Source organism: Chenopodium album, chromosome 19 (genome assembly GCF_948465745.1).
Source record: "Chenopodium album chromosome 19, dcCheAlbu1.1, whole genome shotgun sequence".
In the NCBI taxonomy this organism is placed as follows: Eukaryota; Viridiplantae; Streptophyta; class Magnoliopsida; order Caryophyllales; family Amaranthaceae; genus Chenopodium; species Chenopodium album.
In genome coordinates, this window is record NC_137852.1 from 1,150,355 (window position 1) to 1,174,408 (window position 24,054).

Sequence of the window (24,054 nt, forward strand, 5' to 3'; positions counted from 1 at the left end):
TAGATTTTTATAGAATTTTAAACCCTTTTAATAACATTGGCTAGTCTATTCCAAATATCAAAAGTTGAACTTTGGGCCACCTTCAAATTTACCTTGGAAAAAAAAAACTAATTCAATTTTTTTTTTTTTTTTTTTTTTTTTTTTTTTTAAGAGACTAGAAAAAGGCATCTCTTTGCACCCCAAGCACACAAGTCAAAACACCCCATTCTTCTACACAAGAACACAACCTAAAAAAAAAAGTCAACCTAGTCTATTATTTGTCTTTGCTTACTCTGTGCTACAAATAATATCCACCACCTGGCACTCTTATTCATCACACGTCTTTAAAAATCAGAATGTATAATCAAACATATCAATGAATTATATGGTCTAATGTTCACCAAGTGATTGAATCAACTCGAACGAGATTTTTCCAATTTAGCCAGAGGCCTCTGTTTCAAACCATGGAGTGTCTTCTAGTTCAAATCTAGATTAGTCAAATCTAATGGAATCTGATCACATTTGTACGTCTATAACAATAGTCTAAAACATTCAACTTTCAGCTGAGTTTTTAGATACAAAATACGAAAATGTATATCAATCAATCAATCAATCAATCAAAGCCTTAATCCCAAAAGTGGGGTCGGCTAACATGAACCAAATTTGATTATTCCGTGTAGTCATCAACATAAATCTTTCTCCTCCATCCCTTACGATCCAAAACTTCATCCTCACGTAAATCCATGCACTTCATATCCTTCCTCACTCCTTCCAACCAAGTCATCTTTGGTCTCCCTCTTCCTCGTTTAATCCCTCCATGGTCCCACTCTTCCACTCTTCGCACCGGTGCACCCTCGGGTCTCCGTCTTACATGTCCAAACCAACGCAGACGATTTTCCCTTAATTTATCTACAATGCCCGCCACACCTACTTTCTTGCGAATAACCTCATTTCTGATTCTATCTCTTAAAGTGTTTCCACACATCCACCTTAACATGCGCATTTCCGTAACCTCCATCTTTTTAATATGCTCTTTCTTAGAAGCCCAACATTCTGTACCATAGAGCAACACTGGTCTTATGGCAGTCCTGTAGAATTTTCCCTTCAACTTTAAGGGAATGCTGCGGTCGCATAACACTCCCGTGGCCGCTCTCCATTTAAGCCACCCTGACTTAATCCTGTGGGTCACGTCTTGATCAATGTCACCATTCTTCTGGATGATCGACCCTAGGTACTTAAAACATTCACTCATGGTCAAATCCTTTCCATCCAAACTCACCACTTCATTGCTTGTCCCCCTCTGAGTGCCAAAACGACATACCAAATATTCAGTCTTACTCCGACTTAGCTTAAACCCTCTAGATTCCAACCTTTGCCTCCATTGCTCCAACTTGACATTAACCCCATCCTTAGTCTCATCCACCAAAACGATATCATCTGCGAACAGCATACACCATGGAACCTCATCTTGAATTGGTCTAGTTAATTCATCTAGAACCGTTGCAAAAAGAAAAGGGCTTAATGCAGACCCTTGATGCAATCCGATTGTAATAGGGAAATCTTTTGTCAACCCTCCGCATGTCCTCACATTTGTTGACACATCCCGATACATATCCTTAACTAGGTCTACATACCTTCGTGGGATACCTTTCTTCAACATTGCCCACCAAAGTATCTCTCTTGGCACCTTGTCATATGCCTTCTCTAAATCAATAAAGACCATATGAAGATCTTTCTTCTTTACCCTATAAAACTCCATCATTTGTCTTATCAAATGGATTGCCTCCATAGTAGATCTCCCAGGCATAAAACCAAATTGGTTATCTGAAATGCTTGTGCATGCCCTCAACCTTTGTTCAATCACCCTTTCCCACAACTTCATAGTATGGCTCATAAGCTTAATTCCTCGATAGTTAGAACAATCTTGAGCGTCTCCTTTGTTTTTATAAACCGGGACCAAGGTGCTCTTCCTCCAATCTTGTGGGATCCTTGTAGCCGTCCATATCTTGTTGAAAAGGTTTGTTAACCAATCAATACCAATCTTACCCAAACACCTCCACACCTCTATCGGTACCCCATCAGGGCCAACCGCCTTCTTAGGTTTCATCTTCCTCAAATGTATAGTCTTCCTCAAATTGCAGAATAACATTATGGACCAAAAAAATAGACAGCAGTTAAGTTCGAGGTAATAATCAATGTTTGAGAATTGACAGCCGATTAAAATGATTCAAACTCATCAAAAGACTAAAAGAGTGATGCAGCTGAAATCAACACATTTGTTACAACAATTATGTACAAAATTCATGGTTTTTCAGGACTCATCCTAGCAAATGACACAGCTGAAACAACCTAAATGGGAAAGCATTCCGCAATATGAAACTACTACATTTTTACATATACAACAACGAAAATTTCCGCCGACTAACCTGAAGTTCTCTACGCATCTACTAAAGGCGGGATAACTACTAACTAACCTGTAGTACTTGTTCCTTCATTAGAGTAATTTGGCAAGAACTTTGGCTCCCATGGATGACGCGGATCCTTCATTGATCGACTGCCTTACACTTCCTTACCATCAAATTTACATCCAAACTCTCATCTCTAGAAACAGCATTGTTCTTATGATACAAGGAAAATCTCTCTATAGGCTCATGCTTAGAACCCACAACACTTACTTTCTCTTGAAAACCATTAATTTGAGCCTTTTTCTCCTCTGGCATTGAAGAAAATCCCAAGCGAAGAGATAAATCACACTCATTAGTAGGTGGATTGATAGATATATTTGGTTGGTGTCTCCTATTAATTGTACTATCCTCACTACACAAGGAAAAGTTTCGAGACATGTCAAATTCAGGGCGGTCATTGCTGACAGATCGTAAAGTAGAATGATCACCAAGCTTTAGTTGTGGTTCTATAGGTCGAGAGCAGGAACCATAATACAATGGATAAACAGCATATGATTGTGACGAAAATGAAACTTGACCAGGCAAGCAGTTTTGGGTAGAAAGGAAGGGTTCATTGTTCAAGCAACTTTTAACAGGAAGGACTAGATTTTGTGGCTCTTTTCCTCGAAAATTCGTGTAGTGAGGCACAAAGGATGAACTCGGCTTAGGATATGCTTCAATTATATTGGATAAATCCGGATTTCCGGTTAAGTAACCTCTGGGGTGATTGTTTCTTTGGCTCCTTGAAGCCCTTCTAGGAAAACAACCTAAATGAAGAGCAGCTGCAGAAAGATGAATCATATACTTAATTGCATAATTCGAGCAAAAATGCACATACACCTCTCTGCCTTTATAATCATCAAGCCAACGAAAGAAGCAAAATTTCTAAAATTTCACAGATTAAAAAAACACCAAGTTTACAATAAACACTTTCATAAAAAGATGAACCCTAATCATCCCAATAAAACTAATGCGAGCTAGCTTAGTTGGTAAAGTCTCGAGAGTTGGTACCAAAACCTAGAATCAAATCCCGTCTATATCACTACTCCATGTTTCTCAAGAAATAGATATGAAGTAAATCATTAACTCAAATTGCATACCAAAATCATCAAAATAATCAACACCCAGTTCGTAAATTATGCAATTATGCTCAAAGAACTCAACTTTCTTTTGTTCATATTCACCAAATTTAAAATATAAGAGAGAGAAAATACCTTCAATACAAGGCTGCAAAAACTCCCCAGTATCTTCAGAGCACTCCTCACGGCGGATTATGGTGTTAATCGCATCATTTGCTCGATCCCACAGTGTTTTTGGATCCATATATTCAGCCTTAAAATAACCCACATTGTAAATTTTAACCAAAAATTGATGTTTGAATTCAACAAGAATAAATAATTAAATAACCCTAATTGGGTGAAACATACAAAAGTAGTTACATTAATAACACCGATCGACTCGTGATTTTGACATAAATTTTAACGTCATAGCTATAGTTTGCCTTAAAGAATACATATATGAGATTATAAACCTAAAAAAATTACTAATTTGAATAATTAAAGAAAGGTTAAGGAAATGTGAACCTCAGAATTAGCTTTAGAGTAGATAATTTCCTCAGCTTTAAGAACAACAATGGGGAGTTTCTCTTGCCATTCTTTCTTCTTCTTTGTTGACGGACTATGAATCTCATTTGCAATCCTGAAAACCCCAAAAAATTAAAAACAGGGGAATATCAGAAACAGGGGAATTAAAAACAGGGGACTAAAAACAGGGGATTTTGTAAGTTTTTAGAGAGAGAAAGTAAGGGGTTAGAGAGAGAAAAAAGACCTGAAAATCTCTTGAATAAGGGAACCTCTAATGGGTTGGTGTCTTTCGCTATGCCAAGCTCTTCTAACACACTCATAAGGCCTTGGACCTGGCCTTGGCATTTTTGAAACAGGGGAGGAGAGAGAAAGTAGAGAGAGAAAGAGAAGGAAGGAGAAATGGTGAAGTTAGGGAAGAAGGAGAGTAAGTTTGGTTAGTGAGTGAGTACTCTATTTTTTTCGGTGAATGTTTTTGTGGGCTAAAATTTCTACTCTTTGTTGTTGGCTTGTTGCTACTCCTTTGCTAATGTGGGGGCAGTTTGCAGGTTTCACAATGTGCTCACAAATAACAATGCCTTTGAGTTATTATAAATGTGTGACAATTAAATTCAAATTCCAACTTTGTTAGGAATTTATCAATCCTAGAAAAATGATTTTAGCACACCATAAGTTGATTTTGGCACACGCTATGTGAGAGCACAATTCTTTAAGCTCTTCTTATATAGAGATGTGCTAATATCAATTAAGGATGTGTCAAAATCATTTTTCCTAAATTACGTACTTATCAAGTAATTATGTATGTTACTCAATTACGAGTATGAGTGTAAGGTGTGAGTACACATCTAAATGTTTGATACGTCAAGGCGGATTATTTCAATCATGGGGACATCGTCTAGAGTAAAGTTAGGCCTGTTCTCATACGATTATTTTCAGTTCAGTCCAGCTCCTAATTTCCTTCACTCATAAAATATTCATTTTAGTTCAGTTTAGCTCTAATAAGTTCAGTCCAGCCTATTAGTCAATGAGAACGGGCCCTTAATATATAATAGATTTTTATTGTGCTTTAAGAATTGAGTATTTGAAAGATAATTTTAAGAGTAATTTTTGCGGTGGATATTAATTGTAAAGGAGGCTACTACTTTATCTCAGGATAACTTTTAATCATTTTATAATAGCTTTATGCCATTGTACAGTAATTATTACCATCAGTCATTTTCCGAAATTCAACATAAATGTTTTAAACCTTAACTTGAACTTGTGAATTGTGGTCATGTTTTTACTCATGATGCTCCTTACAATCAATACTTCGCAAGGTCTCTTTTTACATGGTTTGCTTTAATTTAGCAAAAGTAAAGAAGATTTGAAACCCTATACTATTGCAAAGGTATGAACGTGTGATACAAGGAATAAGGAAACCTAATGTGTCAATAATTTACATGACAAAAAAAGGTAGAAGTTAAAGACAATCACCATATTAAAGTAAATCTTATGAAGTGGCCATGCACATTAGACTGTCCATGAACTTGGAGTTCTCTTCATCAATCATCACCCCAAACAGATGATCTCTTCGTCAAGGCTAATGTAAAAAGGACCGAGTAAATAAACTATATATAAATATTTGGATTGGAAAAAATAGCTACTCTTAAACAATTTTGGATCAATTTGGTCAAGCTTTGATTCAAACTCGTTTGTTAATGAGTCAGTTTTTTAGTTCTGAACTCAGGGTCTGTTCTCTTACGTTGAAATTCAGTTCAGTTCAGTTCAGCTGAGTTCAGTTCAGTTCAGCTTAATTCAGTTCAGTTCAGCTCCTAATTTCCTTTTCTTATAAAATATTCATTTCAGTTCAGTTCAGTTCAGTTCAGCTGAGTTCAGTTCAGTTCAGTTCAGCTGAGTTCAGTCAATGAGAACAGGCCCTCATTATTCTAAGAAATAGATGCATATTTTGTGAGATTATCACCTATCATTCACCCTATGTATATAAATAACAATTGAATTATAAACTAAAAGGGAATTTTCAACACGATGCACCTAAGTCAAATATTATAAAAATGACCAATAATAACATTATTAATTTTAATGTGCTTATCGTTTGAGCATGTTTAATAACTAGATATTATTTGCATTCTTGTGGCTAAGAGAAATTTAAGTCCTTTGATCATCAATAAACATTGACTCAAAGATCATGATTTTTTTATTTTGTTTTTATGAAAAACAAACATCATGATTTTTAAGTTAAACATGTTTACAGTTTTGGTACATCTTCTGTCATCTACCCTAACTATGATTTAGGGTCTGTTCTCATTGACTGAACTCAGCTGAAATGAACTAAACTAAACTAAACTGAACTGAACTCAGCTGAAGTGAACTGAACTGAAATGAATATTTTATAAGAGAAGGAAATTAGGAGCTGAACTGAACTGAACTGAATTGAGCTGAGCTGAACTGAACTGAACTGAACTGAACTCAGCTGAACTGAACTGAACTGAATTGAATTTCAACGCAAGAGAACAGGCCCTTACTTGGTCATTCTAGGATAATAAATGATTTCTTAATTTTTTGTTTACAAATCTACATTGCATCAATTATTTGTACGACTCCACATACAAACAAGTACCCCAAATTGTGTACTAAATAAATTTAAGCAACAGAATGTCAAAAGTGACGCGAATTTAGTAAATACATATTAGACAAACGTAAAAATTTCTCAAATCTCATGACACTAAAGTGAAAAATCTATAACAAAAAAAATGCTATGAAAGGGTTTAGAAACGAAGAAATCATGAGCGTTGTCACTCCAATTTTCCAACTAAATACACTTGTACACTTGTAGCAAGGAATTATTTTCTACTACATGTGTGAAAAATTACAACTTAAAAGAAATACTACTTTGAGAGGGGTTAGCCCGATTTTATTCCCTTTGTCTATTTAATTAAGTGCATCACTTTCTTAAATTACCCGTTTTTAAGCGAATCACTTCCTTCTGAGACGAAGTTAGTAACAATACATTAGAAAAGTGTGAGATTATGTCAAACTTCGTAAAACCTAAGTAAATATGTTTCTCAAAATAACACATGCTATGAAAGAGATAAGAAACGAAAAAAATTAAAATTGTACTTCCTCTGTTTTTTTTACTTGCAACACTTCTCTTTTCACGCTTGCCGATGCATTATTACAATCGTTTATATCTTTAATTAGCAATATGTAAAAATTATAAACGTTAGATATTAAAATAGTATAAAACGAGACGAATCTAACAAGATCACACATGACTATATTTTTTCTTAGCTATAAATCGTCAAATCTAGTCAAAGTGGAGTTCATAAATAGTGTAAAAGTCAAACTGTTGCAAGTATAAGAAAACGGAGGAAGTATCATTCTAACTACATACATTTGTATCAAACTAAAGAATCGTTTTCTACCACATGTGTATAAGATATTAGGACTTATAAGGGACTGTCATTCTGAGAGACGTTAGTCCGATTCAGACTGATGTGTATAGTACCAATCTAAATATATATAGTGAAAGGGAAAAAGTAATAGTGACATGATAAAAAGAAAAGGAGAGGGATGTATCAAGCCAAGAATTTATAATATTGAGAGGTCCAAAAAATTTCAAACTTTAATTTTATGTACATTCACTTGTCAATAATTCAAAGTAAGAAGAAGAATAAGGAGTAATTGACTGGGAGGGTAGGGTGTGTCCCCCACAAAGCCACATGCCTGCTTCCCCCAAACCCAAGGGCAGTTTAGACCCACCCGAGACCCGACTTTCTCAAATAAAACCCATATTTTGGAATGGTGGACCGCCCATTTCTTTGCTCTTGTCATTGTCGGTTTACTGGCACTCGGGCCTTCTTTGTAGGAGCTAACCCCAGCCTAAGGTTCTTATCATTTACTACTCACAAATAATCTCTTCCTTTTTATTAGGTGTCTCGGGTTGACTTTTTGCTTTATTTACATAATCCAGTTTGACTAATACTAGTGATTTAAATAAGAAAAAAATGTAATGATGTTGTTATTGAATTGTTTCTATGTATCATTTTCGAAATTATAATTTATACTTTAAAATTTAAGATACAATTAATCATACTTTTACATTAGCTTATGTATTGGATCAAATTAGGGCACTTTTTGCTATTTCTTTGATGATTATTTTTTCATATACGGAGTAGTTATGTATTATCACTTTATATCAAATTATTAGTCAACTAGCTCAGTAGTAGTTGAGTCCTAGGCTCAATTTAATGAATGTCAAAAGTTGTTTTTTTTTTTTTAGTAGGATGACCTAGATTTAAAAGAAAGGACATTATTTAATAATGAAACCAATTTATTATCTGAATCAATTTGGTCCAACTCTTTAAGATTCATAGTATTATACTTCTGGTTATGTTGTACGAGTGGTAAGTTGGTAACATGTGTATGTTTTTAACCTTCAAGTCCTCATGGGAGATAAGAAGTCGAGTGAATGTGTATTAATTTGATATGTTTTGAATTGCATCTTCCAATCCTTTTTGTTCTTTTCTTTAATTATTTAATTTGAATACTTTATGAGGTCAAGCGAGTCAAAATAAGAAGAACAAAAATATTGAATGGAATAAAAGTTTTTGGTCATCCTTAATGTACTCTTTGTGGTGAAATTCATGGGAATTGATATGATTGCTTTAAAATTGATCGCTGGTTTCTACCACTAATGAAGAAAGTGAAACTTTGTGCCAAATAATTGTATATTAGCCTATTTGGTGTGACTTCAATTAGGGGTGTAAATGAACCAAGCCGAACAATAAACTACTCGGGTTCAAGCTCGATTGAAGCTCGGTCATGTCCGTTTATTTGATAAATGAGCCGAGCTTGAACAAATTTTGAAGCTCGTTTAATAAATGAGCTTGAACACGAACATAGATATGCTCGTTCAGATAAGTTCATGAACAGCTCGTTTATCTATGTTTGTGAATTACTCGTTTATTTATATTCATGAATTATTGATTTATTCACAATTGTTAATTTAATTCTTAAGTTTTTTAATAATTAAGATTTAATTCTTAGGTTTACAATTAGGATTTAATTATTATGCTATTTTTTGAGATTTTCAAATGTCAAAGTACAAAGCTCGTTTATTACAAAAATCATGCATGAAACGCTCATTTATAAACTCGTTTAATAAATGAGCTATTCACGAACCGTTCGCGAACATATAGTGTATTAAATAAGCCGAGCTTGAACAGATTTTTGAGCTCGCTTGAAAGCTCGGGATCGTGCTCGGACTCTCCTAAGTTAATTGAACTTGAACATGAACAAGGTAGTACTCGGCTCGGCTCATTTACACCCGTAACTTCAATAAAACCAAGTTAGTACTTTGATAAAAACGACCCCACTGAAAATAATAGTGGCGAAAGATTTGAATTTTTGCAAGATTTGATTGAGAGAGGTCCATCTTCTTTAAAAGAAAAAAGGCATTTTTTTTATACGTGAATATATACTTTCTCTGTTATCTAAAAGAGTTAGAAATGACACATAAACCAGGATGAAGAAGAGAAAAACTGCTAGTTTACACATTTACCCGTGTGATTAGTTTGAATGTTTGATAGAGAGAATGTAAATGAGTAGGTGTATGTGTGTTGGTCCTAACATCTATTGAAACAAAGTTGAAGATATGGTAACATAATTTTCACACAATAAGAATTTTTAAAAAAGGGAAATGTTGCATTTATAAAGAAACTAAGGAAGTGATAAACAAAAACCCACAAGAGAAAACATTCATACATTGAATTATGAGATGTAATTTAGTTAAACTCCACTGAAAATAGAAAAAGAAAATGAAAAAAACTTGAATTTTGAAGCTTTTTAATATTTGATTCATAGACAACATATGTTTAAGAACGTTAACTGAGGATTAAATTGGATTAAAATAAGAAATTTAGTTTTAAATTTGCATATTTGTAGTCATAAACGAATCTTAAAGACTTCGTTGTTAGCTTAGAGTTATTCATTGGGGTTTTTTTTTTCAAGTCTCGGACTCAAATCATATATTATATTGCACTACTCAATTATGTCTTCACCTGACATTTTATTTTAATTTGTCATCCACAAACTTATTTAGAATCTATTTCTTTTTTGTGTAAAAATAGTGTTGTCGACCGTGTATTTGATGAAATTCTGTTTCATCAAGATTTCACTTTTGCAACAAAGATTATCCTATAGTCATCAAGGACCACTACACAAATCATACAACATAAAAAACACTCATTCATATCATATTCAAATAGTCCAAATTTGAAAATCAATCCATCACCCCTTGCCATACATACAATTATGCTCATATATATGACATAAGTTTAGGAAGGGGCCTCCCTAGCAAAGGTCACAATACATGATGTCATAAAAAGACCAAAAAACATGGACTGAAATACTGAAGCAATATCTTCAATATTCATAAGTAGTCCCCCCACGCTTTGTAAAGTACATAGACACAAAAGGGTGTGACAATCTCTACTCCTTGGGTAAATTATTTGTCACCTTAGTAAAGTTTGCTCTACTTTTAACAGTTTTATTTGTACTTTGCATAGGATGATTATGTATTGGTCCATTACCACTTTGACACGATCAAGTTTGTAAAACAGAAAAGGACTAGCAACTTGGCACTTGTACTAGTAGGTTTTGTCTATTCAGCCTATTTTTTTTTAAGAATTTTTTAGATCGGGATAGATTATGGGAAAATTGGTGAAAAATAATCCAAACTTTAAGTGATACCGAATGGTAATTTTTATGAACTTTTGGATTCATATTGCTTTTTTGTTGTATATTTTAAAGTTATTACTCCATATCACTATTCTTGTATGAAAAATTACCGAAAGTTGAATCATAACTTCAATTATGACCAATACTTGATTGAAACAATTATAATATATGATCATTATACATTTATATGTTAATTTTTTAGGCAAGTGAAGAAAAGTAATCTTATTAAACTAATATCCTTTGCAATTAGCAAGAAAGATTAGAGAATTCCCACCTTAAAAAGCCAATTATGAAAATGAAACTTGATTCGAAAAACTTGTAAAGAGGTATATTTTTGGCGCACACTATATGTTTGATTGGATTGCAATGGAAACATTGGGTTAGAAATTTATTGCCACGTATAGTACTAGTTCTGAACTTAACCGGCCCATTTTACATAAAGCATAGCATGAAAAGTCCACAATACTTGTGTGGGCTAGCCCAAAACTCTCAACGATTAAAACTCCAAAATTTTTAATTTTTTTACACCTTCAATGCAATCAATGTAAAATGTCAACCCATAAATTTATAGTGGAATGTGAACCTTGAAGATTACTCATTCCTAATTCCAATTTCCTAGACAATACCAAACAAAGCCACACTCATTGTTTTAACTTTTACATTTTATTAGTAGTTCTGAGTACTAGATTATGAGTCATATAAATCAAGTCAAGTGTCCTTGTTTTTCTCTCCATAATGTCATACTAAATGTAAAAATTAACATGCCAAAAAAGTGTTACTTTGGTAATTCACCAATTTGTACTTGTAATTTCTATTATTTCAAGTTTGTCGACCTTTATCTATGTAATATATATCATACACGTTTTTAGTTTCATGTGAAGTATAATTATTCATATTTATTAATTTGTTCTATTTTAATTGACACATTTCTTTTACCACATATGTTAACGCATAAGTTTGACGACTAATATTTGATATTTAATTATTAAATCAAAATTACAGGCAAAAGCATAAAAAATATAGAGACTTGATATATAAGATAGGACGGTTAAGTAAGGCACAAATTTTCACATCATGTTTGACGAAGACGAATCACGAGAACAACATAAACCATTTAACGTAGATGTGAACTTAACAAAATGAAGATAACACATCCTAAACATAAAAACAATGATTTTAAACATAACTTTAGTATGAAAATGCATGCATGAAATTAGGGGGAAAATTAAAGACTTGATTACTTTAAATCAAGACAAAATGAGAGAATTGAGGAAGCCGCAAAGCTTGTCACCTTGTCTTTGCTCCAATTTCAAGTAATTAGTTTAACAATTTACAAGAATCATAGTACATCATATCATAGTCTATAACACAAATATTAAAATCATGCATTTCATAAACCTTAAGTTAACATAGACAACGTGACCCCTCACGTGATCAGCATCATACCAGCCAAAATTGTATGATTTTGTGCATGGAAGCCACGTGTCCCAGCTTTTCCCCATCCACGGTAGAGAAGTAACCTCTAAGCGTGATCATACATGCATCACACGGCCATAAATTCATGCAAATTTAAGGTTAGTTGGCTTAGCAAACAAAAACCTTATTTGGAGTAATTATTATTGCTTAATAACCCTCCTAATCCCAATTTGTCTTCTAATATAAAAATGGACCGATGAGTTATAAGATTCTAAAAAAAATCTATTTTTAGAACATGTATAATTCTAGAAGAATACAATTTATAGAATAATGCATTAGAGAATGTATTTTTTAATCACTTTATACTAACTTTCAAGTTATATTATTATTAATTCTTGCTTTTATATTGTAACAATCTTTAGTTATTCTCAAACAAGTATGGTGAGTTAACATGATTATGGTAGCTAGTGAAGGGAAGGGAAATGCTTTCCCCTAACCCCCTTTCTCTCTTTTGTGCCGTCCTCCTTTGCTTCCCTCTTGCCCTTGTCTTTACCATTTCCTCCAATCCTTCCTCCATTGTTACTAATATTGTTAGTTACAACCTTGTAACACCTTCGCCACCGCCGCTTCCACCACCGTTATCACCCCCTCCTCCACCACCAATATCACCACCTCCCCCGCCACCACCACCACCTAAGCCCATTAACACCCCAAGAATCCCAACAAAAAAAGAAAACACTACACCTCCTACAAATAAAACCATTTCTAAACCACTTATTATTAAGCAACTGCCACCGCCACCGCCACCACCACCGCTTCCCGAGGATGACAAGGAGGATGTGGACCTCCTTAAACAAGCATCACAGGTCAACCCAAACCTGACCAGAGGCCACCTAAAAAAAGTGGCATTTCTATTTTTGACTGTCAGTCCACTCCCATTTGCGCCACTCTGGGAGTTATACTTTAACCAGAGTGGCGCAGGGAGTACTAATAATAGTAAGTACAACATATACATACACGCGGACCCAAACTCCCCATACGACCCTCCATTTTCCGGGGTCTTCTCAGGGCGCGTGATACCCTCATCCAAGCCCACGCGCCGGAACACTCCAACACTAATTACAGCAGCGCGTAGATTGCTAGGCCACGCGCTTCTCGACGACCCTGATAACTACATGTTCATCCTCCTCTCAGGCGCGTGCATTCCCATCCACTCATTCAACTTCACATACACCACACTCGTGTCATCAAACAAGAGCTTCATCGAGATTTTAAGCAATGAAACAACAGCATGGGGGAGATGGACGGCGCGTGGGGAGTCCGCAATGCTCCCCGAGGTAAGTTTCCATGATTTCCGGATAGGGTCCCAATTTTGGTCACTCACGCGCCACCACGCGCGCGTGGTGGTGGAAGATGTGAAGTTATGGCGGAAGTTTAGGCTCCCATGCGTGACGCTTGGCACGTGCTACCCTGAAGAGAATTACTTCCCAACATTGCTATCTATGGTGGACCCTCAAAATGTGGTCCCCGCCACACTTACTAACGTGAACTGGCTAGGACGGCACGACGGTCACCCGCGGACTTACAATGCGACGGAAGTGGACCCGGGGTTGATCCGATGGTTGAGAGAAGGTAGACCAAGATATGGGAGTTTAAAGATCAACGGCTCTGATTTGTCAGTGAGTCACAGGTGGGACCCGTTTTTGTTTGCTAGAAAGTTTGCTCCAAATTGTGTAGAACCACTGTTGAGAATAGCTAAGGATTTCCTATTCAAAGATTAGGTTGTCCAATTAAAAAAAAAATGTAAAAAATAGTGTGATTTAATTATATTTTGATTTTATTATTTTGGTAAAGTTGCAACTTGCAAGTGTGAATTTATACTTCGTATAAAGTAGTGAAAGAAAAAAGGCAAAAGGGTTGTTTTAAATTTCTATTTATAGTAATTTTATCTTTTTGAATTTTTGTAACATTGGGCTTTGATTTAATATAGTGCCAATAGTGGGTCTTTGATGTAGAAAGTGAAGATGAATGGACCTTGGATGTGAGTTATATGGAGCCCAGCCCTAATACACTAATTAAGATTTGCTTAGCAAAGCACACCTTTTTATCCCTTAAACACTCATGTTATAAGTGCATAGTATTATCTGTTCAATATAATTAATTGGTTCCAATTTGCAAATTTGCGTCGTAAGGTATGAGTAGTCTGCGTCATAAGTAATACATTTGCGCCTAAACATATGCAAGATTAGTGTGCACAAGAATTGAACTAAACTCAAGGAGAAACAAACTCAAATTGTAACATCACTTAAATCAAGAATAACAAATATGAAACTAAGCCTCTAAAGCTTATTTGCGTAAAAAAGACATACTACCTCTGTTACATATTATTTGCAACGATTTGACATAAACTAGAGAGGGAAAATGTCTAATTGTTGCAAATAATATGTAACGGAAATAGTATATATATATATATATATATATATATATATCAAACATAGATCATTGAATGGGCGGAAGTGGAAGTGGCGTAGGCCAGGATTGGAGCTGAAACCTGGCAGTGGACTTGACACGATCTGGATGCAATGTACCCAAAACCTTCAAGGATTTAGAGCGCATATCACACAGAACGAGCTCATCACGAGTAGTAAATACATAAAGCAAGTGCTTGTTAGTCGGGTGTATACCAATAATGTGACGCAAAAAAGTGGGCAGTGGCATTGATGCACTAGTGCACAAACCTCTGAAATTGTAATGCCAAAGTATCGGCACTGAATTGATATCCTTAAGATCTAACTCGGCACTCCTGATTGTGAATGTCAATGGAGGCGGTCCAGGTTTAGAGGAAAAACAAGTGTTGGCCATTACAACCAATTTGGTTCCTCCGCATTCATAGACTCTTCCTTGAGTATCATAATATGTTCGTAGCATCCTGGATCTAAGAGTAGAGTCATTCAGAGTACGAGGAGTAACATCGAATGGGTTAAACATTCCGAAATAAGGATGATGGCGAACACAAACCATCCCATTACAAAGCACCCCAAGAAAAGGTGCTCTGAGTACACCCGGACACCATTTTATTGATGACGGCCTCATCGCCACCGACACATTAATCGTTTTCCATTCAAAACTCTCGGAGCAAAAGACCATAAAACTGAAAGCTTTAGAGGGATGGTTAACTAAGTGGCGCCCTACGGGGGTAGGATGGATTGCCACAACTCGAAACCTGTAATCAAGTCGATCTATATTGACATTATAATAAGGGTCTTCACATGTCAAACACGCCCACGAAGACGACCCCCGTTGATCAATTGGGGAGCTCAGAGTAGGAGTCGGAGGAAGAGCAAGCCATTGCTTGGTTACAGGATTACAGATGGTATAATAATAATGCAAATTACTGATCCCAGGACTTGTATTCGTGCACAATATTAAATCCTTGAAGGTGTTAGCAACTTTAAACGGAAACGGCAGGAAATTCAGGGTAAATTTAGGAGAATTGAATACCTTATGATTTGGGATTTCATACTTATCATCATCTTCATCTTCATCTTCATTATTCGTCCTATTCATATTCATATTCATAGTACACAAAAAGGCCCAAGGTAGTTGCCCCTTTTTTGCGTGATTCAGGAATTCAACCACAAATTTAGGGTTACGGAGTATAAACAACCAACGTTTCGATACTAACTTGCAATTAATCACACTTTCATGGCAGGTAAGCCTGGTAAATATCTCACTCAATAATTCATCACCTAAATCTTCAATTGATGTTGCTAATGACTCATTTCTCTTCATAATCTGTGCATCCATAATCATAATCTAGGGTTTTCCGCAACAGAAACTAAAAAATTAGGGAAGAGATCGAATTCTGTCAATTTAATTACGAGTATATGGTAAAGATATGCAATTGTGGATTTATATAAAGTAATGAAAGAAAAAGTCAAAAGGGTTGGTTTTTTTTTTTTTTTTTTCTATTTATAGTAGTTTATCCTTTTGAAATTCTCTATTATCAGCCTTTGATTTTGTTTTGTTTTCTTTTTTAAAAAAAAAAAAAATTATTATCATTATTAAAAAGCTTGAAAGTTTTATTTTTAATAGATAAGTATAGAGTTTAGAGTAATAGTATAGAGACGCGATGTTATGTCCAACGGAGTAATATATAGAGACGCGATGTTATGTCCAACGGAGTAATATATAGAGACGCGATGTTATGTCCAACGGAGTAATATATAGAGACGCAATGTTAAGTCCAACGGAGTAATATATAGAGACGTAGTGTTAAGTCCAACGGAGTAATATATAGAGACGCTATGTCAAGTAAAAAAAATGTAAAATCAATGGTAAAGGAGTGCAAAATGTGCACCAGGTAAATTCAAACTTTAAAGGCAGTGTCTTCAATGTGTCAGTAAAATATTTAAGATTAGTTACAATTCTTACAAAGACATTTCAATAGAAGTCCATCTGCCTTGTCTCTTTTGAATATCAGGCATAATTAAAGAACTTCGGACCACTATAATAGTTGAGTGGTGGTGGTGGTGGTGGTTGTAGCCGATTCCTGTAAATGAGAACCACTGAACCACACCAGGATAGTGCAGGAATCAGTTTCAGTGTCAAGTACCCAGCCATTTCATTATTTGCAACGATTTTACTAAGTTTAGTATTACAGCCCCTATTTGAAAGGTAACTAACTACTAATGTACGCTGTAATTGTTTTGCTTGTACACTAGAGCATAACAAACTATGAAAGTGAAAGAAATAGCCATTCAAACAATCTATAAATGCATCTAATAAGGTATAACAGATAGTCCAATCTGATACTGGATCACTTTTCAATATAACATGATTTCCTGCAGTACATATTCTATTATAAGAGAAATAGTCTGAACATTTAGTTATATATCCAATCACCAAGCTTCTGAGCTACATAGGTTATATAGAAATTACCATTAACAAAGAGCACACAGACAAATCTATCTTAAAAAGACCCTAAACAGTACCAAAAGATTGAACATGGAAGCTACAGCATAGAGTACATCAACAGGACAAGCTGCAAAAACATCAAGAAATGCAGTGAACGTCAATAAGAAACTTACACTAATGGCAGAGTGGCCGTGCAGCCAATGTACATCAACAGAAATGAGAATTCAGGACATCTGCATGCACTTTGCGAGGTAATTTGCCAAAGAATTGATTGGCTTCTCCGTCGCAACCATAGTTCCCTTTTCTCTTCCACTCCTCACCTTGATACGAGCAAGGTAATCAGCGGGGACCCAGGCAAAACTCAGAATAACATTCACCTGTTCTTCGTCATCAGGGCCTAGCACCTCCATTGACTTTTTCACCCATTCTGAATGATAAGTCACCTGATACCACGCTGAAGCCTTCTTCTCATAAATTGAGTTCTTCTCCTCATCACCTAGGTGCTCAAAATCAGCCCCAAGTTTATCAAAATGTTGCCTAAACTCTCTCTTTAGACAACTGTAAGCATGCTTGAGCTTTTCCTTGAGCTCTCCTTGCTTCTTACTGCTGGATCTGGGCATGGACCATACATGTCCGGTTACAATCTCCTCTTCATTGCTGACTTTATACTGTTCTAGCAGGCCACAAAGCTGTCCTACATACGAGCACTTGAGACCCCATGCCTCGTTTGTGAAATTGTCTGAACCTGGAACCTCCAGATCTGTGTCGTAAGTAATATCCTTAGGACTGACGTTTAATTCAGGAGATAGATAACTGTCTTCATCATAAGCATCTAAAATTCTCCTGTACAATCTTCCAAGGATCTTGTCAGACTTGTATGATTGTGACTCTGGCTTTCCCATAAAATCGGGGTACATTTTGGGTTTCAGTTCGTTAGGCATGGTTACCACCTTGCCTGTTTTCGGAAAATCCACAGCCAATGCAGCGAGTTCTGCTAATGTGAGACACTTTTCATCTAATGCTCCATATGGAGTAAGGTCAGCATGTACTACATGGGCATTGCAAATTGTTCCCAAGTTCTCATTAACCATGTTCCTTGTGAAGAATTCTATTATGTCCTGCAGAGAGAGGAAAAAAAAAGAAAAAAGAAAAAAGAAAAAAATAACAGAGAAACCAAATATAAGTACGCAAAACAAGTTATCTTGGCTAAAATCAGAACCAGTAAGTGCCACAAAGATGAGTAATGATCAAAATTGTTATCCGCCAAGCACCACTAAACTCGAGGACTTCATTATACTGTGCTGTTGCATGCTTCAATATAAGTAACAATGTCATTGATAATGCTTTAAAATTTTTAAATGTATTCTGATCTTATTTCCTGGAAACAAGAATTCAGTGAGTCTAAAAAGGAAGGTGGGACTTAATAGAAAATAGGAGCAAGTACCAAATCCAACCCAAACCAGTTCCATCAGCAGGATTTAGTACTTCTACCAAGAATAGTTTTTTAAGGATAAAATAATGGCATCTTGCTTTTTAGCTAAAACAAGTAATGGCATCTTGCTTTTTAGCTAAAACAAGGAGACACATAACACTTTTATGTTACAAAAAACAGCTACTAATCACGAAATGCTAACAATTTTTTGGGTTATTCATGCAGACATCTTCTAACCATACCAAAAGATGAAGCAGTAGACAAAAGAGCAGATAATTACCAGATGGTTCACTGGACGAGGCAATTCCCTTACCACAGCAGGTGTATACTCCATAGGTATCCAGCTTCGCTTACTAGGTGGGATAAGATTCTCATCCCAAGAAACAAAGTATAGATCCCCATCCAAATCACTGCCTGACGCTTCATTTGTATGTGGTCTCTCCCCCTTTTGAGGAAAGACAAGACAATCAAAAAGATGATGCAAATCTGGGCAATCTACAGCCTCAAGAATCCTTATATCTCCTGGATGAAGACAAGGATTTTTGGCAACAATGACCAAGCCCTTAATAATCTGTAAATTCTTTTTCACTTCTGAAAACCTTGAACCATGTTTAGAGAAGCAATTTTCCAGCGAAGGGTTTGACACCTGTACAAAGCATTGACCTTGTTCAAGTACACCAACTTCATCTAGACAGCCCATCAACCATCTACCCAACTGAACAAATATTCTGGCCTTTTCTCTGAGGTCCCCAAGCTGCGCTGCCCTAATGCAAGACAACATGCCCCGTAGATGAGGCTCCGTTTGTGGCTTAAAACCAGCACTTAACATTATGGCTGCTGTATTACCTTGCTCGGCACATGAAGCTGTTAGAACATCAAAAGCCACATCAGTATTCACTAGCATCTGATTGAGTTTTGCAATCATTGTTTCCTGCATTCTCCAAAACACTTCATCAGGAACCTCAAGTGCTGAAAGCAAGGTCACTATTTGTCGGTTCAAAAACCCTGGTTGAAATCTTGTCCATGAACAGACTTCAACAACTGTGTGCCTCGATTGAAACTTATTCATACTTGGACGAAGATAAATTTTGATCTTGTCATCCTTTGGCGGCCAGCATGCCACAACACCTTTGCAACCTCCAAACCGGATCTGATATGCACAAGGTGGATTGTCTTTTAGTTGCAGTTTTTCTGCAATCTCCATGGCAAGATCTGGTGATATGATCCCAATTCCATCAGAGAAAACATAGCCATTCCTTTCGATATCTGGAAGCTCTGAGTCAACTTGATCTGATGAAATTTCAACAGTCGCGTAGGTGGAAGAGAAACATTGCCCCATTCTTGCAGCACATTTGGCAACATTCCTGTTGGTGAACTTTCCCATCCAGTTCCTTATGCTATTCACTGTCAGCCTCTTGTCCCTCTTGTCTTCAGCAAAGAACCAAGCAGAACGATCCCTCAACTGGTTTGAAGAAAATGCTAAGAAGGTGTACATCCTCCCACACAGGTAAAATCCGTTTTTTAACAATATGTTCACCCTCTTGAAAATTGATGTCCTTTGAGGATATGTATTCGATGTAATCATCTTCACAATAGGTGGAGCATAGTAGGAAAGGACATTGGCATTCAACATTCTCATTCCTTCATCCATGAAGGTTACTCTTAAAAAGCGATCAGATACATCTTTGTAATGCCTAAGAACTCGATTGGAAAGTTCTACATCAGGTGGAAGACAATAGGCCTTAGTCGGGGTTATGATCAGCCTCCTAACTTCTACAATGTCAGTCAATTTTGTAGAGTCCCTCAACAGCCTAGGATTTTTAAGCAACCAATCGTATACTAGTTTCAGTCTTCTACAAGCATCAAATACAGGACGCTTGTAAGAACAGATGTGCCTTAAAGCAGCCAAGTTGACCTCTGCTGATTGAGTTTTAAGCAAATCGAATAATTTCCCCGTTAACTGGTGCTGATTTATGATTCCTTTATGCACAGTAGCATTCAGCATAAAGGTTACATCAAATGGTACACCTTCTTCACGCTGGACACAGAAAAAGGGATCGGATATCTGCACACCAAAACCAGGTTCATCCCTGACCCTAAGTGGCAGTCTCAGATGCTCAACTGGGACCCGTCGTTCTATAAGATAATTTATAGCCCTCTCTAACTTCCGACCATTACGGGGTGGAACTGAAATCCGGTATGAATTACACCTACCAAAAACCCCACTGGGCGTGAAATCTGTAGTCCTTATCCAAGGATCATCATCATCTAACAAGCTAAATGGAACAGACTCAAAGATATCATCATCAGCAGTACGGTAGAAGAGCAAGGGAGAAGAAGAAAGCTGAAAAAAGATAATCAGTCCTGAACGATCTGTATATCGTTTAATCTCATTAATCTCCCTGGCCAAAAATTCAACTTTGAAATCACAATTAATAACAGCATTCTTTCTTTCGTCTTTGAATGCGAAAACTGTCTTTTTTGTGAAGTTGAGCCTGCAGGTTGCATCAAAAGGATCGACAAGGAAATCTACCCCAGCAGAAGGTCCTTTCCAGCCAACAATCATCTCATCCCGACTAACAAGAGTCCCAATATCAACACGAACATCTGTCAGCTTAAATGGAGTAGTCGTTCTCCTCATCTGATTAATACGAAAGGGATTCATAGGACCTAATGTAACTTTGAGCACTTTCCCGTACAAAATAAGACCATTTCCTCCCGCAACATCCAAAATATAGCGTACTGATTCAGGGGAAGCGAAATGAACAAAAGCATGGGGCTCCACCTTCTCATAATCATCAGTGTTAACCAAATCTTCAATACTTTGAATTTGGAAGTCTGGATATGACTCTGGAGGAGTCCAAGATTTCTTCAATCTGCACCTCCAAACCTGTATCCCCATTTCATTCTCAATGTAATCCGCAAACATTTTGGCGGTGATGTCATTATCAAACCCACCAAAACTGAGTTGAGTAACCACTGAACCTTTTTCAGTATTTTCTGATCCCATTTTACCCGAATAACAGACTTTTTACCCTGCAGTAACTCAAAAGAAACCAAATCAATGTATATCCATTTTTATAATAATAAGATAGAATGATAGATACATCCACCAAACAGGAAAGTTATTTTATTAAATAGCACATGAAATTTGCATCTACAAACACCAAAACTCCAAAAGCTTCACCTTGGCATGTACTTTACCCACAAATCTTAGAGCATAAATAGTACCATAACTGCAGGTACTACATTCAAGCCTAGGGCATAACATTTCTACAATAACAACTGCAGAGTATTTTAAACCTCAATAATTATATTATTGATTAAAAGCTTTTCACATAAATCATGTTCAAGAGCCTATTTGCATAATGCTTTCACAAATTTAGCAAAAGATAACATATTCCACCAGAACCCATAGCCAACATTATACACGCGCCACAAGATGGCCTTTCTCAGTTTGGAAGGAGTTGAGACGTTAATCAAGTGTAATAAAGTGTTTTATATGTTATGTGCAGTTACTCACCAAGCACAAAAGAAGTAATACATCCAAACTTTATCAAAATCTTAGCAAGAAGAAACACTTCTAAAGCACGGCTAGTACAAGATCCTGAACAGCAATAAACGAGTAAAAATGTTTTTCTATCCAACGACATCTTGTTGCTCAAGTTAACATATAAGGGGAAAGGAAATGACACCAATACAGTGCCAAAGAAACTTAAATTGCTAATGAGTGCTAGAGACTACTAAGAATTCAATATGGTCGTCAGAAAGAGAAGCTGCAACAATATTCACCTTAATAGCTCACTAACAACATATCATATCAATATTCACTGGTCTTCTACATTTGAAAACAAGGACTACATCAGTCAACCTATATTAACTGAAATAAATTCAATAAATAAAATGCTTGATAGACAACTATCTCAAAGCATACATAATAACTCCACTTGAAAATGCTAATTGGTAAATATTTAACTGAATGTGACTAATGGCATCACAAAACATTTACGATCCTGTAATTTGATTTGAGTCAACAACCAAGCAGAGGATAGTATCCAAGAGGCATAACATCAGTAAGCAGGAAACATAGTAATTATCTCATATAAAGAAGACTTCGTAGTTTCGTATTCACCCAATGTATGTTATCTGTTACAAAGCCCCTCATAGAAAACACACATATATACTGATGACTCAATTAAGCAACATATTCATGAATAATTAAGCAACGCCAAAAAAAAAAAAAAATAATAAATAAATGGCAAGCTTAATACACTAATCAAACCAAGAATGCCCCAATTCAACAATCAAAGCATAAGACCCCATACTAATGTTGGGATACATACATCTAAAACCCACATAATTAACATCATTTTTTTGCCAATGTCAAGAAAAATAATCAAGAACTGAAAACAATTACAGTGTATTTAATATCCTTGCACACAAACATAAAATTGGAAATAAATCAATTGAAAACTCAAAAGAAACATAATTACACCAAAAAAAAAAAAATTTAAAAAAAACAAAAATTTAAAATTTTCACCTAATTCACAAATTTGTGTTTGAAATTCATAAATTCTGGACATTCAACAATATAAAGGTCATAAAAAAAACATACCCACAAAATAAAATTCCAATCATCTAAAAAGGAAGTGTAATTGGACTATTGGAAGCATTCAAAAGCAAGAAAATACCAAAAAAGAAAGGAAGAAAAAAGTAAGGATTGTAAATTGAAAGACAAATTCACCTGGTAATTAGAGTTGATCAAAGTACAATGCTTGAGAAATAGGGTTTCATTGAGGAGAGAAAATGGAGAAGGAAAATTGACGAAAAAGGGCGAAACTTTGTTGTGAATTTGAGAATGTTTCACTGTACTTTGGTCTTAGTCATTTCCTTCGCATGGAAGTTTTCAAGTGAGAGTGTGATGAGAGTGTCTGAGTGAGGGAGAATTAGAAAAGGGAGACTCTCTTTCAAAAAAAAAAAAAAAAAGGGAGACTCATTGACTGTCCAAGTCAATGTGTGTGTCAATGTATCGCTGGTTTCCGCCCGACATAGATGTCGACTAACTTGGTTGATTAACGTCTAATTTGAATGATGATACGTGAAACTAAATCGTGCGGAGTATATAAATAGTGTACATGTAGGGTTGATTAACGTCTAATATAAATGATAGTACAATCAAATACTACAATTTAAATTTTAATGGTGTATGGTGAACATATTTGTACTCCTTAAAATCAGTATGGAACCTACCATAGAAATTGAATTTATCAGGCTTAATATGACAAAATAAAGAGTTAATTCCATAAACTATTGCATACAAACACTTCTACATATACTGCGGAATAATCTAAAAAATCTCACACAATCTTTGTGCAATGGAGACTCGTCTTAGGCATGAGTAATAATCGATGTTCGTTGCAAAGTTATAGTGGAACAATCAATAAATTTGTTACAATGTATTAAGAACAACTAGGCTTTCAAAATTAGTGAAATACAACTACATTTATCAACATAAAAATAATAACATTATTATAATTTCAACCCCCCT

At 35.6% G+C, this 24,054-nt stretch overlaps 3 protein-coding genes across 4 annotated transcripts; 1 reads left to right on the forward strand and 2 right to left on the reverse strand.

Annotated features, from left to right (window-relative positions):
- Positions 1 to 2,347: 2,347 nt before the first annotated feature.
- LOC145594966 (uncharacterized) lies at positions 2,348 to 4,489 on the reverse strand. 2 transcript variants are annotated; one of them, XM_081651317.1, is made up of 4 exons: positions 4,251 to 4,489; positions 4,007 to 4,121; positions 3,638 to 3,755; positions 2,348 to 3,190 (listed from the first exon to the last, which is right to left on the reverse strand). In XM_081651317.1, exons 1-4 carry the CDS (start codon positions 4,349 to 4,351, stop codon positions 2,523 to 2,525), a joined length of 1,002 nt encoding a protein of 333 aa, XP_081507443.1. In that variant the 5' UTR covers positions 4,352 to 4,489; the 3' UTR covers positions 2,348 to 2,522. The 2 variants fall into 2 exon arrangements, with proteins under 2 accessions (XP_081507443.1, XP_081507442.1); XM_081651316.1 differs by having other exon boundaries at positions 2,348 to 3,205; positions 4,251 to 4,488.
- Positions 4,490 to 12,593: 8,104 nt separating this feature from the next.
- Positions 12,594 to 14,172, forward strand: LOC145595171 (glycosyltransferase BC10-like). Its single transcript, XM_081651546.1, has one exon. The coding sequence runs from the start codon at positions 12,640 to 12,642 to the stop codon at positions 13,936 to 13,938; it is 1,299 nt and encodes a 432-aa protein (XP_081507672.1). The 5' UTR covers positions 12,594 to 12,639; the 3' UTR covers positions 13,939 to 14,172.
- Positions 14,173 to 17,005: 2,833 nt separating this feature from the next.
- Positions 17,006 to 23,457, reverse strand: LOC145594475 (RNA-dependent RNA polymerase 6-like). The gene is made up of 3 exons (XM_081650783.1): positions 23,251 to 23,457; positions 18,787 to 21,542; positions 17,006 to 18,192 (listed from the first exon to the last, which is right to left on the reverse strand). The coding sequence occupies exons 2-3, from the start codon at positions 21,514 to 21,516 to the stop codon at positions 17,299 to 17,301; spliced, it is 3,624 nt and encodes a 1,207-aa protein (XP_081506909.1). The 5' UTR covers positions 21,517 to 21,542; positions 23,251 to 23,457; the 3' UTR covers positions 17,006 to 17,298.
- Between the last annotated feature and the right edge of the window lie 597 nt (positions 23,458 to 24,054).

What these genes read in the sequence shown, in the direction of transcription:
- LOC145594966 (XM_081651316.1), bottom strand. Translation starts at nt 4,351, where the DNA reads ATGCCAAGGCCAGGTCCAAGGCCTTATGAGTGTGTTAGAAGAGCTTGG. An exon ending in CTTATTCAAGAGATTTTCAG is followed by an intron (nt 4,122 to 4,250) that starts GTCTTTTTTCTC and finishes TGGGGTTTTCAG; the next exon opens with GATTGCAAATGAGATTCATA. An exon ending in TTTGCAGCCTTGTATTGAAG is followed by an intron (nt 3,206 to 3,637) that starts GTATTTTCTCTC and finishes ATCTTTCTGCAG; the next exon opens with CTGCTCTTCATTTAGGTTGT.
- LOC145595171 (XM_081651546.1), top strand. Translation starts at nt 12,640, where the DNA reads ATGCTTTCCCCTAACCCCCTTTCTCTCTTTTGTGCCGTCCTCCTTTGC.
- LOC145594475 (XM_081650783.1), bottom strand. Translation starts at nt 21,516, where the DNA reads ATGGGATCAGAAAATACTGAAAAAGGTTCAGTGGTTACTCAACTCAGT. An exon ending in CTCGTCCAGTGAACCATCTG is followed by an intron (nt 18,193 to 18,786) that starts GTAATTATCTGC and finishes CTCTCTCTGCAG; the next exon opens with GACATAATAGAATTCTTCAC.